This window comes from Corvus brachyrhynchos, unplaced genomic scaffold, assembly GCF_000691975.1.
Source record: "Corvus brachyrhynchos isolate BGI_N302 unplaced genomic scaffold, ASM69197v1 scaffold94, whole genome shotgun sequence".
Taxonomy (NCBI): domain Eukaryota; kingdom Metazoa; phylum Chordata; class Aves; order Passeriformes; family Corvidae; genus Corvus; species Corvus brachyrhynchos.
In genome coordinates, this window is record NW_008238330.1 from 7,738,613 (window position 1) to 7,754,801 (window position 16,189).

Below are 16,189 nucleotides of genomic sequence, written 5' to 3' on the forward strand. Positions count from 1 at the left end.
ATTACTGCAAAACATGATTTTTGTATGGAATATGGTTTGCTGCATTGCTGATAGAGCTAATGTGCTTACCTGGAATTCCCTGTCACATCAATACCTGCTTTTCTGAAAAAGACATTTGCTGCTTTCCTTGAGAGCTAAAGTAAATGTCCTTAGTATAAAAATAACCCCTGGAGCTCCCGAACCTTTCCTAAAACATTAAGTTCTGCTTATACTGATTTTTCTTCTACAAAGTATAAAAAAAGGTGAAGTTTTAAGTGAAAGATCGAGGTCTTTGTTTTCCAACTGGAACCCAGGCTTGTCTTTGTGATGGAAGTGGAGCTGTACAATTCTGAAGGAAGTTTCAGTGTGATATAGTACCACCTCAACTTTTGTGCAAAGTGTTTAGCATGAGGTCCATGTTGTTAAATTGCACCAGCAGCTAGTTTAGAAATTTTTTTTAGGTAATTTTTTTTCTGTCTTTCTTTTTGTTTTGTGGTGGTATATTTTTGTTATTGCTTGTTTGGGTGTTTTTGGGGTTTTTTAAATTTTTTTTTTATCTTAGCCAGCTTCACCTTGGACTTCTTCACATACAAAACTTTAATTTTAAAATTAGGTCATAATGCAACAAACTGCAGTTATGGACCTTATGGAGATCATGATAACAAGTACTGTCAACAGCACTTCCAGGCTCTGTGTTGGAGGAATATACAGACTATATATATGGAATATATATATTGGGTATATATACTAGGGCATGAAGTGCACATTAAGTCCACTCCCATTCCACATAAATTTAGTGGATTTGCAAAGGTGTTTTTCTTTCTCTTATTGCTGTTGCTTTCCAGAAACAGACAATCCTAGTCTTGTAACATGCAGCCTGAACAAATGTATGTTCACTAACTCTCAGACCATGACAGCATGCAGGCATTGCTGTGTATTTTACCAATGTCCACGCAACTTCACCCATTCCACATCTTCAGAGAGGCAACGACAGTCTGGGTGCTGGAACGGGGGAAGGTGTGTGCCAGTCAGCACCCTGGAGAGGGACACAGTACTCAGCACCTTTCTGGCCACAGCTGGGTGTAAGCAGGAAGAGTGGTTGTCCTCTCCAGTTTCTCTCTGCTCCATACAGCCTATGTGAATGAGGGATCTTCATTCACCATGAAGATTTTCACAGATTAAAGACAACTAGTCTGCCAGATCTATCTATGGCAGAAAGCCACTCTGTGCCTAGAGAGCAACTAGAGACACCTTCAGTCTAGGAAGAGCACCATGGTCCCGCTAAATACCTTCACATTATCCCTCACTCATGCAGGCTTTGCTTCCATGGTAAGCTGCATATGTTTTCAGTGCTGCCCAAGCAAAATGGAGTGGTTCCTGCTCTTTCTGGACCGGTTCCTGCTCTTTCTGGACCTTGTCATGCTCCAGAGGTCAGAGACCTAGAGTGTTACCTCACTGATTTATCAGCATTTTTCTCTTCCCTTTGTCCTTCAGATTACCTCCCATGTTCTGTACCTACATGGCAGCAGTGTAGATAGTCTTCAAATGGGCAAATGGAATTTTACGGCGTGCAGAGTCTATCTTTTTTTTAGCAATTATAGTCTCAGTTAGATTTGTGTTGGTTGTCATGGTCCATTTGGATTTCTCATATTTACAGTGTGTTCTGTAAATTAAAATTTATTTTATGAGTCCATGGGGAAAGAAAACAAACAGACGTGACGAACAAGGGCTAGTCCACTTTGCGCAGAGTAGTCTAACATAGGAATTCACTAATTCATCATTTAAGTAATGAGGTTTTGAACTCAAAAGTTCTCTAATTCAACTTGAAACTTCTAACTTGTGTACCTCTCAGCAAAATAATTACCTGGATGATGGTGGGAGTGTTCATCCTTCCTTTTTCATCATGATGCTGGCATCCCCTGTATCACACCGAGAAGCACGAAAGCCTCAGGAGTTCAGCTGCTGCTGGATCTCCTTCAGAAACTTTTTGGCTAAGCTGATGTGTTTACACCTTAATGCTTGGAAGTTTGGTCTATAGCCTTTCCATGAGCTTCCATTCTGAAGAAACTGCCAGATGATCAATACACCAGGAGGTGCAGGAGACAGTAGGCTGCAGGTGATAATGGCTGCAGAGTGACCTTAAGCCCTTTCAGGCCATCAGGTCCTGCCTGTTTGTTGCCCTTGCTTTGACCTAGCAGCATGGCTTGTAGCGTGCTTCAGGACTTAGCATGAGTTAGTGAAAATCTAAGCAGGAACTGAGTGACCAGTCACAGCAGGCATCATAAAAATGCTAAAAATATTTATTCTTATTTTAAAAAATGCTTGTAATTCAGTCTTGTTGTTGATAACTGAAATATGTGCATTAGATACTGGTGGGTCAGCTTGAATGATGCAGGATATAGGTGGAAACACTGCCTAGTGCTGAATACCACAGAAAATTTTCAAAGACCAGGCCGTGAAGGTTTATTCAGATGTTCCTAGTCTTCTCTTTGCTGGAGTCTTGAGTACCTTCTTTGCATCTCTGAAGTAGTACTGCAACTACTGCAGTGAACACGATTTCATGTTCAGTTATTTAAATATTTGAGTAACTTCACACCTTTTGTTTTCTTTACAGCTGTTTTTGCAGGAGTCCTACATTGGTAAGGTTACATTTATTGCTTCAGAGTAATATAGTATTTTAAAATAATAAAAATATAATTTTTAGTTATTTTTAGAGAAGATATTGGGATAATTTATATTTAGAACTTTCCTCTCAAGACTAAATTATCTCTGAGCTGAACAATTCTGTTCTTGTGAAGCTGATGTGAAAGGTTTCTTAAGCCTGTTCAGAGACGAGTGAAGCCTGCTTTTCAGATGAAAAATTTCTGCTTAATCATTAAGTGTCTGCACTTAAATTAAAATACATTACAGTATTATATATAATATATAGCATTATTATATTATTACTAATGCCATAAGAGAATTTAATAAATACTTTGTGTTCATATTTTTTCAACTTAAAATTATCTGGATAGATGACAATATTGGTATAATATATGGGTAAATTACAATAGCAATTTGTAAGTAAATTTGGGGTATTCATTGAATGTTCTTTGGTGTCTATGACTTAGGACATATTCTAAACCTCTTTATTCCATTTTAATTTTTGTTATTTTTTGGCAGGTGTCACATAACAACTCTTTTTGAAAATGACCGTCATTTTTCTCACCTGTCAACACTAGAAAGAGAAATGGCTTTTCGCACAGAAATGGTTAGATTGTGTTTCAGTGTTTGGAAAACTTCTGTCTGTAATCTGATCATGGGCTTCCCAAAATTTCTTAATACATTCTGCATAAGTATACATGTTGATCTCTTTCAACTACTGTGCATTACACTTTTGTGTGCAGAGTATTTGTGTGACTTACAGCTGATCCCTATGGGTGTATCACTTCACAGTTCACTTAAAATATAATCTAAAAGTATGATTCTGGAGGACCCAAAATAGAAAAACTGCAAGTACCTTATACCTTGCTTCAGTTATAGTCTTGTCATGCAGCGGCCTTTTCTTAATATTTTTTCAATTAATAAATGTTGGCATATATATATGTGTGTGTGTGTGTGTGTGTGTGTACACACACACACAGCTTTTGTCTGCTTTTATTTTGAGATTTGTGAAATACTATGCTAATGTGTAGTTACCAGCCCAAATGAGAGATTTCAAGGTATGCTATGAAACAAAGTGGAAAGAAACCCACATTGCTTGTTGCGGTGGCAGTAATAGAAGAGATTTGAAAAACTGGATAGTCATCTTCAATAAGCCTGTCCTGTTTGTTGCATTACGAAATTTGTTTTAAAATGAAGCTTGCATACAGGGGTTCCTGAAGCAGAAGTGATGTCTTTAATTGTAAATAATAAATCTGTTCTCCTGTAGGGTCTTTATTATTCCTACTTCAAGATCATTATTGAGGCACCATCGTTTTGGAATGGAGTATGCGCAATTATGAATGACAGACTAACTGAATATCCTTTAGTGATTAACACCTTAAAAAGGTTCAATCTTTACCCAGAGGTGAGCTATGTTTTAAATATAATACCTTCTGCAAATCTTTTGTTGTTTAAGCTTTGACTACAAATTTGTAAGAAATGTTACTCTGGAAACTATGATTGTAAAGATACAGTGACTAATGAAGTGTTCCAGATTTCAAATGAGAAAGTTACTTCATACATTGTGATCAATTTCCAAACTTCAAGTATTTTCAATCAAATGTGAAAGCTGTCTAGATCTTAGTATTTTGTGCCCTAAAGTTGCAGACCAGTTCTATACTTCTTGCCTTCTTTTGTCCTTTTCCCTGAAAGCAGGTAGGTTGCTGACATGATGTACTTCAGGAAATAAGACATGTGAATTATCAGTAGTATGTGACAATAATGACTGTAGTGATACAGGTTGCAAGAGGTTATTTTGTTTTCAGTTGTGTGTAGGACATACAAAACTGACAGAATTAAACACTTCAGAGTTCATGGTGGCTGTGAAATCCACGAGTGCTAAGTTTACTTCGATGTTGCAGAGGAAATTCCTCTGTGGAAGACTGACTGCTGTTGTTTTGAACATACTTAGTGTTAAACTTGTTACCTGGTTAGATCACATTTCTACTCTGCTTTTTTGTCAGTAAAAAGAACATGTGTTTTAAGTATAGAAATGTTGAGGTTTCTGTCTCTTAAGGTTTTGCCAGTGTGTCTCAAACATTTTGCAAAGGGAAGATTCCTTTGGTTAAGGTACATTTCTGTTATTTCATGTGTCAGCAGCAGCTTATTTTTATGAGAACCAGCTAATAATGGCTGTGATTGTTGGGTACTAGCTTTTATACTCATTCTCCTGCTCTGTTCGAGCAGAGCTGTTTCCAGGAACTGTATGTGTACGAGTTCTTGGTGTGCATGTATTTGTACAAGTTGCACATAGTGGTTTCATTTGCTTCTTAAGTCCTTGCTCTAGAACTAAATGCTGTATAGATGAGCACTTTTTGTTGCCCTCTCACATGTTTAGGGTTTGCTTGGAATTTTTTTTTAACTCCGAAGGGATTGCAATTCAGTTCTAGAAATGCCACATTATGAACATAATTTGAATACTAAAGAGTTGTTTCCTTTAGCTGACAAAGATTTATTGACTTCAGCTAGAGTCTGACTTTCAAATATCAGAGATAACTGGTCAAATGAACTTAAAGACTCATCAGTATCGTCCTGAAAGATGACTTAAGTAAATTAGATAATGAAATCAAAACAAGAGCAGTCAGGTATACTGGCTGACATTCTGTAAGAGCACTAGGTTGATTACAGTGCAAAATGTGTAGGCTTGTCTGTTCATTCAGAGTTTTCTAGGATTATATTGACTCTCAGAACTTGGTGATAAGGTATGAATTCATTCATCTCTTCTGTGCCTGTGTGGGCATGCAAAGCAGACAAATAGTCTTCTCTGCTCCTTTTAGTCATTTACTGTTCAATGTCTAGCCTTCCTAGATAAATAGTTCTTTGGAGGTTTTTTTAAGTATTTCTTGAATACTTCTGTTTCCACATAACTGTATTTATAAAACCGTCAGTAGGTGCAACTTGACATTTGAAATATGTTGTCTGAATTTATAGAATTTTCTTTTGATTATAATAGGGCTGGGTGATGAGAAGATGCTTGTGGATTTATTTCTTGGCAGTAAAATGTTTCCTTTTGATGCTCAGTATCCAGCCATGCTTCCTGAAAGTGTTTCATTTCCTGTTTGATATTTTGGGATCTTTCCAGCTGTTTCAGCCCATTAGTAGCACTAAGGCTGAATTTTAATAAAATGTTTGTTTGTTTAGTAGATTTTAAAATTAATTTCATCAAAACCAGTCTGGAAATCCCATTGCTAAACAGGATGTTTAATTAAGAAAAATAAAACAATTCCCTTGCATGTACAGCCAGTACTAGCCTTGAAAACTTCAAAAAAAGGAAAAAAAAGTAAAATAAGTCTGTAGCAATCAATGCATCATTTATGTAAATTATACACATAAGCAGTAAAAAAATCTATCGAAAGCAACAAGGTAGTCCTTGTAGCTGTACAATGTTATGATCCCAATAAAGTTGATTTTCCAAGTATTTGCTCCATAAGTCAGGTTGTTCTAGTAAATGTGGTGTTTTCATTTCTGATGCAGAATGGCAGAGAGACAATGTGTTAGTTTCTGTGGTGGAGAGATAAGGTGTAAAGTTTGCTCTCTGGATGTTTGTTGTTATGGAACAGTTTATATTTCTGTGTGTGGTGGTGATAATGAAAATGTGAGGTGAAATGAGGAGTGTTGCAAAGATCCACGTAGTTGGCTTTAAAGTGCACACTTGAATGCAGCTAGTAAAAGGGCTTGACTTTTCTACATGTTCTTTTATAGCAAAGGACTGTCCTTGTCCGCAGAGATCTCCTGGGTCTGAAAGCTAGGCTTTTGTTCTCCTGGTTCTGCATTTACTGCCTTATCTAATACGGAACAGTAGAATTTCCAGAAACATCACTGTGCTCCAACTGACCTAGCAATTTTGCACCACTTACTGATTTGCTTCCATTTTTATGCCCATGTTAACTGTGTCACGTAAAGTAGCTTTTGACAAAAAAATGGGGTTTTTTGCTTCAATTACCTAACCTGATACCTTTTTAGGGAGTATTCACTTGTAAAATTTGCAGCAGACACAGGCACTTGTGGCATAAAAAGGTTAAGTTGATAAACTAATTATTGGATTTTTTTTTTGGTACAACATTGGTTCGGCAAGAATGCTTTATGTGCTTGGGTAATGTCAGCTTCGGGGCTGGTGATGCAAATTTGCTATACAGATGTCCCTAACAAAGCACATTCAGGTGATAAGAGGAAAGATGCTGATTTGGTTCTCCAGGCCTATTGATATCTGTCTGGAGATGGGGCAGGTGTCTGCTTCATGTATGCGCACGTGCACTGCCAGAAGCGCCTGGGCACAGATGTTCAGAACACTTCCAGGAATTCAGGATACTGTACTTTGTAAAGCACAATGTTGAGGCACGGAGTCTTAGTCTAGAAAGATGTAGTCATATTTTAAATATATAGGATTTACATTGGGAGGGTGTGAAGGCCCCAGATGAAGCCATGATGATTGAAGCCTTGGTGTTAACAATTAATGAATTTTAGAATCGCAGAACAGTTGAGGTTGGAAGGGCTGTCTGAAGGTCGTCTAGTCTGAACGCTGCTCGAACCAGGGTGAAGTAGAGCAGGTCACTCAGGGTCATCTCCAGTTTCGTTTTGAATATACTCCACCTCTGGGCAGCTTGTTCCAGTGTTTGACAGCTCCCAAATTAAGAAAGTTTTTTTCCTGTGTATAAATGGAATTTCCTGTATTTGAATTTGTGCTAATTGTCTCTTCTCTTGTCAACCTAAAAGAGTCTATCTGAGTCATTTTTATTCTATGTTCTGCTTGTCTTGGCCAGCCCAGAACTGGATTCAGCACTGCAGATACAGTCTTAGCAGTGCTGAGTAGAGGGGAAGAGTTGCCTCTCTTGTCCTGGTGACATACAGCTGATGATATATTTGGCTTTTTTAGCATCAAGGGCTTGTTGCTGGCTCTAGTACAATTTGTCCACCAGGACTCACAGATCCTTTTCTGCAAAACTGCTTTCTAGGTGGTCAGCTTCCAACTGTACTGGTGCACGGTGGTGTTTGTCCCCAGTGTAGGACTTTGCATTTCCCTGTTGGGAAGATTCTTGTTGGCCCATTTCTCCTGCCTTTTGAGGTCCCTCCAAGTGGCACCACAAGGATCAGTCACTCCTTCCCGTATTTATCCTGAAGACTTGCTGAAGATCTTCCCTTGTGCCATCATCTAGTCTTAAGAAGTAGAACAGATTGGCACCAGATTAAAAAAATATCTGCAGCTATCTCCTTATCTATCAAGACAGTCATCTCAGAAGGTTATAAAGCTGGGCAGCTGTGATTCCACCTTTGTAAATCCATGCTGATTGCTTCAAATCACTTTTTCGTCCTTTGTATGTTTGAAAGTGGCTTCCAGGAGGATTTACTCCATCACATTCTCAAACGCATTGTCTGTTTTTCCTTCTTGCCCTTCTTCAAGATAGAAGTGACATAAGAGTTTTATTAATTGTATGGGGAACGAAAAGAAAGAATCATCTTTCTTATATATGTTTTCTGTGACACAGGGCAGAGACAGCTAATACTGCAGTGGTGAAACATATTGTCATTCTGGGAACCCCTGGGTTATAACTTTCAAAGCAGTTCAACTGGAATGGCCACATTACTCATTTATGAACTCTATAAAGTCAGTTATATCTTGACAGAATAGCTTGGTAATGTTATTAACTAATGACTTTGCTGTGAGATGAGTTGTCATTTTTTCTGCGTGTAAAGTACTGATGTTTTCTGTGTCAGGTGTTGAGATTTAATTGAGCTGTTGTTACAAGAACATGACAGCCTTTGCATGGAAAATGGAAATGCTCTTGTACATTGCATCTGGAAGCCCTTTGTAATGCATGCTTAAAATTAACCTATCAAAATTTAACAGAGTAAAAATCCTAAAGATTAGGTCCTCTAATATTCTTGCCAGGTGCAAAAAAATTAATTGACTTTAATGGCTTCAATTTGGTCAACTGTCCTCTGTCAACAACATCTATGATTTTAATATCTGACAAACAAAAATACTCAAATGAGGAACCTTCCAGATGATGAAATACGTAGGGGTTTTTTTCTGAGTATTGCAGCTTGATGCATGAAATTATTTCTGTTAAAAAGCATCTAAATATCAATAGGAATAATTTTAGTCTATTAATGAATACTTGGTCTGTTAGATGCCTTTAGGAAATTATGGTCAAAAGTGCTAAATTGCTGAGATAAATTCTGACTTTGAAAATAATCCTGGATGAGGGCGAGTTGTCATGAGAGGTTACTCTGGGCAGAAACTTCAAATCCTGTTTTCTTCCTAGGTGGTCCTCGCCAGCTGGTACCGCATGTACACCACCATTATGGATTTCCTTGGTGTACCAACAAAGACATGTTGGACTGTAAATAGAGGAAAAGGGCTTAGTCCTGTTGAAAGCTGTGAAGGTAAATTCTGTTTTATCATGGTTTGTCCTTGGAAGCATACAATTGTGGCTTTATGTATTTCAGAAATAATAAATACTCCTGTGTTACCAAGGGTGAAAATGTGGGTTTTGCTTATGAGATAACTCCTCCTGCCTAGATTGAATTCCTATCCTGGACTTTGAAACTTCACAGTTATGATCTGAGCCTTCATAATGTTGAATTGTTACAAAGAATAAGATGTCATAAGTGTAATTGGAAGCCTACTGTACATGTATTAATTTGTGTAACTTCCGAAGGATCCCAAATACATTCCGAGTTCCTACATTTCAAGATTTCCCCCCTCCGTTTTTGAGATTTTTTAGAGAAATCTTACTTAGTGATTCTGCTGAGAAGAATCATCTTCTCATGACCTACTATTAAGCATAAGAATTTCAACCTTATACTTTGATTTTGACACCAAAGCAAGGACACTGCTACTTTTTTGTTTTTCGGGTTTTGGGGTTTTTTTTCCACATTTGAAATATTGGCTTGTCAAGTAAGTATTAAACAATAAAAGTGTCTTACTAAGAAGTGCTTTCAAGGTGTTCTACAGTCAGTTCAAGCTGAATAATAGTTTGTGAAGTTGTTTCATTTTATCATTTAAAATGCCTTTGTGTGATGACAGGTTAGTGTTTTTCCTTTGCACAAAGGCTGTAAGAACTTCAGAGCTTGAATGGTTCACTTTCTCTAATTTTGTAAGAAACAATAGACAGTATACAACCTTTCATTCCTGTTTTTCATAAAAACAAAACCAACAGAACCACCAGCTATTGAGACTGCTGTGTTTGGTGAGCATATCATCATCTTACTTTAGAAAACTGTCTTGCTTTATTTTCAGCAATGGGGAATAATCAGTTCTGCATATGAAACTATGAAGTTTTGCTGCCATTCACTTTAATGAATAAGGCATTTTATGCTGTATTGCTGAAATGATTAGAGCCAGGAGGATTTAAAGAAATGGTAAAGAGAATAACAGCAGAAGAGCGAGCGCAGAAGTGTCTGTTAATGAATAAATTGGAAGACGTGCATTACTGAAAAATATCTTGGCTTATAATGAAACAAAGGAAGCAAAGAGCATTGTGTGTGATACGTTTAAAGGTGGATTTACTCCTGCAAGAGATGGGAAGTGAAAGTCTAGGATTAACAAACCTGTTCTAAAAAGCTCTGTGAAGTCAAAACATAGTCTAGAGAATATTCTTAGTAGTACTTCTGCCTTCTAAACCTCACAGGTTTTTCTCTGCAGTTAATGCATCCCTCTTGGCTTATTCTGTCACTGACTGCCCCAGTGCTATGTCTACCCCTGCTCCTCCTGGTTTTTTCCAAAGCTGTGGTCTTCTGACTGAATCTTCGCAATAGTCTTAATGACATTTACTTGGTTTTTTTAATTGTCTCTTTCTGTAGATAAATTGAGATATTATACTGATAGTGTATATATAATATAGATATATTAAGATAGTATACTGATTGCATGGTGCTTTATAACCAATATGGCCTTTCTTCTATATTTGACAACATATATTAACTGGTTTTTGTTAGGGTTGGGAGACCCTGCTTCCTTTTATGTTGCTGTGATTTTTCTATTGAATGGATTCATGATGTCACTGTTCTTCATATACGGTACATACCTCAGGTAAGGCAGTTGAGACTGAGCTTTTTAGTTGGTACTAGCTGTCAGTTTTTAGACAAAATTTGAAAAAGTGAATGTAAAAATATTTTTATGGGACATTGATTATCTGTTTGTACAGCAGTAGTGCTTTTTTTTTACATATATGTTGTCACTAAAAATTACTGAAATAGAGAAGCTTTTTGCCTCAAATAAATTACGATGCTGGAAAAAAATTGTGGAAAATTTCAGTGAGGTGGTATCTCATTGATACCACCGGGTTGTGGATAAAACTAGATGCTGTATGTGTTTTAAACAGCTTTTGACATATTTCTGCTCTAAAAATTATCACTGTAACTCATTTTTAAACACAAGTTGAATGACAGTGTACTTTTAACCAAGATTGGGGTTTTCCCAGTGCTTTGCCTCAAGTCGTATTTGCATGTATTTCCATTTTAACTGAGAAGGCAACATATTTTTTGACATAATGCATTCTTTTGGACAAATTGTATGCGCTTCCCTTTTTCTATAAATTTGTGTTTTCAGCATCTGTCCTTACATTTCAGGAACTGTAATACATTTTCATACAAAAATAGATTCTACATTCAGCAGAAAAACAGAAGTGGAAATACATTTTCTGTTTACGTCTGTTTTCATGTGTTGGTTTTGCCAAAAAGTCAAAGGCAGCAATATTTTCCTCTGAGAGATGTGATTGGTTTTCCCCCCTCATTCATTTTCTGGCTTCATTGTCATGGGTTTTTTTCTTTCTTTCTGTCTCTGAAGCATGTGCTGCTAGTTCAAATGAGGAGTAGCCCAGGGCAGATACTGTCAGTAGAAAGAGGAAGTTGCCTAGTGCATGTTTTGAGGAAATAGGTAAACTTTGAATATTTGTGTCATTAACTTGTAGTATTTCTCTTAAGGGAGTTATACAGAAATTCACATTTTATATATGAATGTCATTGGAAAAATCACTGAGCTCTTTATTTCTCAGTACTTTCTTTAGAAAGCACAGACCTTGAGTTTTGTTTCTGGTTTGGCATGGTTTTTTGCGAATTTTTGTTTTGTTTCTAGGGATAACATTTTTAATGTTAAGCACATTCTTTTTCTCATTTTTCATATTAGTGTTGAAGCTTTTGGAATTCATAGGATGTAAGGTTGAGTTTTACGTGCAAGAGTGCACAATTCCTGGAGATTGTTTTACCACTCAGTTGGTATCTTTAATCCTCAGATTTTGTACCCAGAACCTACTGGTTCTGTTTGACTTGTATATTAGTGATGAGTGAAGGATCTGAGGGGATTTGAAGGGGGTTTTTTTGGTTGACTTTTTTTTTTGTGTGTGGTTGATTTTTTTTTTTTGGTTGGTTGGTTTGTTTTTGGTTTTTTTTAAGAATCTTAACAACTGGCTGCTGCTTTTGTTTAGTAGCAAAAATGGCATAATCTGTCATTCAGAGTAGTAGTGAACTTGAGGGCACAAAAATGTTCTTTGCTTTGTATCATATAACTTGAGTAATTACAAATCTGTTCAAACAAATGTATTGCTCTTTTGAAATGGAATAAATCTAAGTAATGTCTTTGGGTTTAGTTTTGCTGTTTATTCAATTGGTGAATTTGATTGGTTTGGAAATGGAAAAAATCCTTAAGTCAAGGGCTTAAAAAGCTTCCTCATGTTAACATCACAGTATTTCACATAAAAATTAAATTGCATCTTGCATTCACCATATAATGAGTTAATTTTAAAGTGTGTTTTTTTGAATGTGCTTGATTTGATTACCCAAAATTAATCTTTAGATTGAGACCAAAATTTTCTGTTAGGGTGACTGAGCATGCAGATTCTGAAATTTACTGCTCTACATCTTAGGGAAGAAGTACTGCATTTATATCACCTGGTTTTTAAAAGCACCAGATGTAATGATCTAAACCAAAATTTATGAGCAGTGGAATAACTGTTTTCCAAGTTATTAACATTAAAATTGGTGTTCTGCAGAAAAGAGTTGATGTATGAAGAACTGGTTTGCTCTGAAATAAACACTGTCTGACTAACTAGTATTTTAATATTGTATGTACTCAGTTGATTGCCTTCCTTTGGTACTTGAAAGCATTCTTCCCTTCCCCCCAATAAACTTAGCTGTACACAAGTGCTGCTTCACATTTTTTAAGCAACATTGACCATTATAAGATTCTGTTGTACCTATTTTTCTTCTTTTCACAGTGGGAGTCATCTAGGAGGCCTTGTTACTGTGTTGTGTTTCTTTTTCAATCATGGAGAGGTAGGTCTCCCTCCCCCACCACCCCTTTTTTTAAAATTATTGTTGAAGTTTAAGCTAATTCTTATTTCATTAAATGTAGTGATGTTGCATATTTATTTGAGATTGAATTTAAATAACTTAAATTCAAATAAAATTAATGAATAAGACACAATTGAAAGCTAAATAGACTATGACTGGAAAATGCATAGCACAGTCTTTTGTCAGTTCAGTGCTTAAAATAAAAAATCAGCAGGTAATATATTGTAAATTGGTCCTGAGATTGAAACTTAGTAGCACAACGCCTTCAAGTTTCAAAACATCAGAATACTCTATTTTCATGCCCATTCCACACATAACTGGGCTTCATGTACCATATGAGTAAGCTTCAGAAGGTTCTTTAAATTGCTATATATTTTACTGGAAATTCATCAATACAAAGAAAAGTGCAAAGAAACCTCTGTGTTACTGATATACTGTACCCAGGATACACAGAATTTAGAAATAGTGTATGTATATAAAGGTTTCCAGTGCTAAACTTAAGTCAGCTGCATTGCAGGAAAAAAAAAAAAAGAAACTGTCATTTAGAATATCTCTCCTGGTTTTCCCAGTTAATGCTGTTCATGTCATTGTTTCGTATTTTGGAAGAAAATTCATAGCTTTTATTCTGATTCCCTTGGGCAGTTTTGGTGGGTTTTTTGAATTTTTTTCTTAGTGTTCATTTTACGAATGGAAATTTTTAATGGTCTTCTAAATGGAAATTAATTACGTATAATTTAGTTTGGGGTTGAATTTATGTTTTGTTTTCCTATTTTACTGAGCTGAACTTGATAGAGAACGCTGAGTAGTAAGAACATTAAGTTGTACATAACAGAATTAAAGATGCTTCCATTCACAGTAAGCTTTGACAGTTTTCTTATAAGACAAAAATCTGTGTGATGGAATAGCTATTTTATTTTCAAGTTTCATTTCAAATGTTTTTCTTTAAATATTCCCCATGGATGCATGGAGGATATTTAAAGAATTTAAGCATTCAAGAATTTAAGTATTTTAAAGCATTGTCACCCATGGATGTTGAACTGCCTGGTTGAGACTAGGTAACCATTAGAGTTGCTAAACTTCTTTTGTGTTCTGCAAGTGTAAACACAACATTTTATGTGGATTTCTATTCTTAACGGCATCCTGAAGTGAAATGATGTTTTATCCTTTGCTAGGGAATACTGATAGAATAGGCACTCTTTTGCTGGGTCTGTGAAGGTGGCAAGTGTAACTTCAGAAGGAAACATGTTGAAAACTCCCAGGTAGTGGGAGCAATGATGAGAATGAACATTTATTTCACTGTGGTACAAGCAGTTCTATCCATAGGAGACTGTAGGAGAGCTTCTCTCTCTCTGTGAATGACTTGACTTAGGGAAAAAGCACAGATAATGTATTTTGGAGAATGGTATGAAATCAGATCTGCATAGCTCTACACAGATGAAGTCTGGGTTTAGGTAGAGCTGAGGTAAGGCAACCCTGACTCAGGCTCAGCTGTATGGATTTCTGGAGAACAGTAGGAATTACTTGCAGAGGTGCAGTGTTGGGTCCCAGCTGGCACTTTGTGTTTGGACTGTAGCTGCATGAAATAACTCAGACTCACTTGATATGGTTGTGTATATAGTTATGGTAGTACATGTAGTTCCAGGCACAGGGGTGGTCTCTCCTCAGCAGGTGCTCTGTTGAATCCCATGCTGTGGGTGTGCCCGTGTGTAAGAAATACCCAGCTCTTCGATACGCCTCTGATTATGTGCAGATCATCTCGTGTGGGTCGGCAGTGCGTGCAGTCGAGCTAGACCAGCTGCTAAAAATTTCCTTTCCTATTTGGGAAGGCTAGGACTGAGCTACACGAGTAATCCTGATCTGCAAATCTTGGTATCTCAGCTCTAATGCTGTGTAAAAGTGGTTTGTAAAATGCTCTCTGGCTTTGAGCTAGTGACCCTAAAGCTGTATGTTTTTATTTGTGCTGTGCTTGTGCTACTGTGTTTTAATGACTTCAAACTTAGAAAAATCTGATCTATTTCTACCTGCAGCAAAGTGAGTTTACAGCCTTGATAAATCATCCACAGATGATTGAGTTTAGCATTACATTCCAAATATAGAAAAGTAGCATAGCCCACGTTAGTCAATCCGCTTTTAAGGTAATGCTTCCTTTTTATGGTTGTAAATGCTTGTCATTTTTTTCCTGTCTTATCTCCTCCAGTGTCATAAGATTTGGTAAATCAAATGTTGCTGTAGTCTTGAAAAATATTCAAAATGACTACACTGCTTTAGAATAATCATGATTATATTTATTGCTTATTAAAAAAAAATTAACTCATCACATCTGTGCAGTCAGCTGAGGACAGCACATTAGTACATATATTTATGAAAGGTTTATTTTAATGATAATTGGTGGAGCTTCTAGAGAGAGTGCCTCTAGACATCAGGGACTGTGATTAATGTGATGGGTTTCTGTACTTTGCTTTTATTTTACACTATTAATTTAACATGTTTGGGAAAGAACAAGACAATAAGCAAGGAATTATATAATGTTGATTATAGTGACTTCTTTGGTAAAACAATGTTTTGAAAAATGGTTTAAAGATTCTAGGAAGCAAAGAAGAAGGAGCATCCTGGCAACAGTATCCTACAAGCTTTTCGTCGATTCATTATGGTCAATGCTAAGATGAGTTACATTTTTCTCCTGTAGTCATAAAGAACCTGCTTCTAATTTTTAAAGCAAATCTATGGATAGTCACTTTGAACCCATTTTTTTTATGTCAAAGTAGTCCTATAAAGTTGTATTTGTTCTTCTTTATGGTCAGTGCAAGCACTTTTTATAAAGAGCTGGATATAAACATTGGGGACAACAGTTGTACCTGAGCCATCTGCTATGAGGCCCTTTATTTATTTGTCAGGAACCCCATTCATTAAGGAATTAATGAAAAAACCTGTTCAGTTGACTTCACTGTATTACACTTTGCTTTATCAGGGTTAAAGAGTGGGACACATAAGTTATGTATAAGTAGTATAGGGTCTGTGTGAACTTAATTTCATGAGTTTAGTGTACTGGCCTGTTTTGGAGGGCAGCTTCAGATTTTATACTTAACATGCTGTTGCTAATAGAAATGTGAAGTGTTTATAACATAGAGAGCTCTAGCATAATGAGGAGTATATTGGTTTATCCTTCAGATTATTTCCCCGCTCACTGTCTCCAAGTGTGGCAAGGCACTGCCTGAATTTAAGAGTGATTTACCTGGAA

General features: G+C 36.5%; 1 protein-coding gene across 1 annotated transcript in view; it reads left to right on the forward strand.

Moving 5' to 3' along the window:
* The window catches only part of DPY19L1 (dpy-19 like 1), a gene marked incomplete at its 5' end in the record, with an annotated part of 43,756 nt that overhangs the window by 3,633 nt on the left and 23,934 nt on the right, over positions 1 to 16,189 (forward strand). Inside the window, 6 exons of the mRNA XM_017734598.1 lie at positions 2,594 to 2,618; positions 3,142 to 3,229; positions 3,890 to 4,027; positions 8,925 to 9,045; positions 10,600 to 10,693; positions 12,876 to 12,933. Of these exons, the coding sequence (XP_017590087.1) occupies positions 2,594 to 2,618; positions 3,142 to 3,229; positions 3,890 to 4,027; positions 8,925 to 9,045; positions 10,600 to 10,693; positions 12,876 to 12,933 (524 nt within the window). The remainder of the gene's footprint in view (positions 1 to 2,593; positions 2,619 to 3,141; positions 3,230 to 3,889; positions 4,028 to 8,924; positions 9,046 to 10,599; positions 10,694 to 12,875; positions 12,934 to 16,189) is intronic.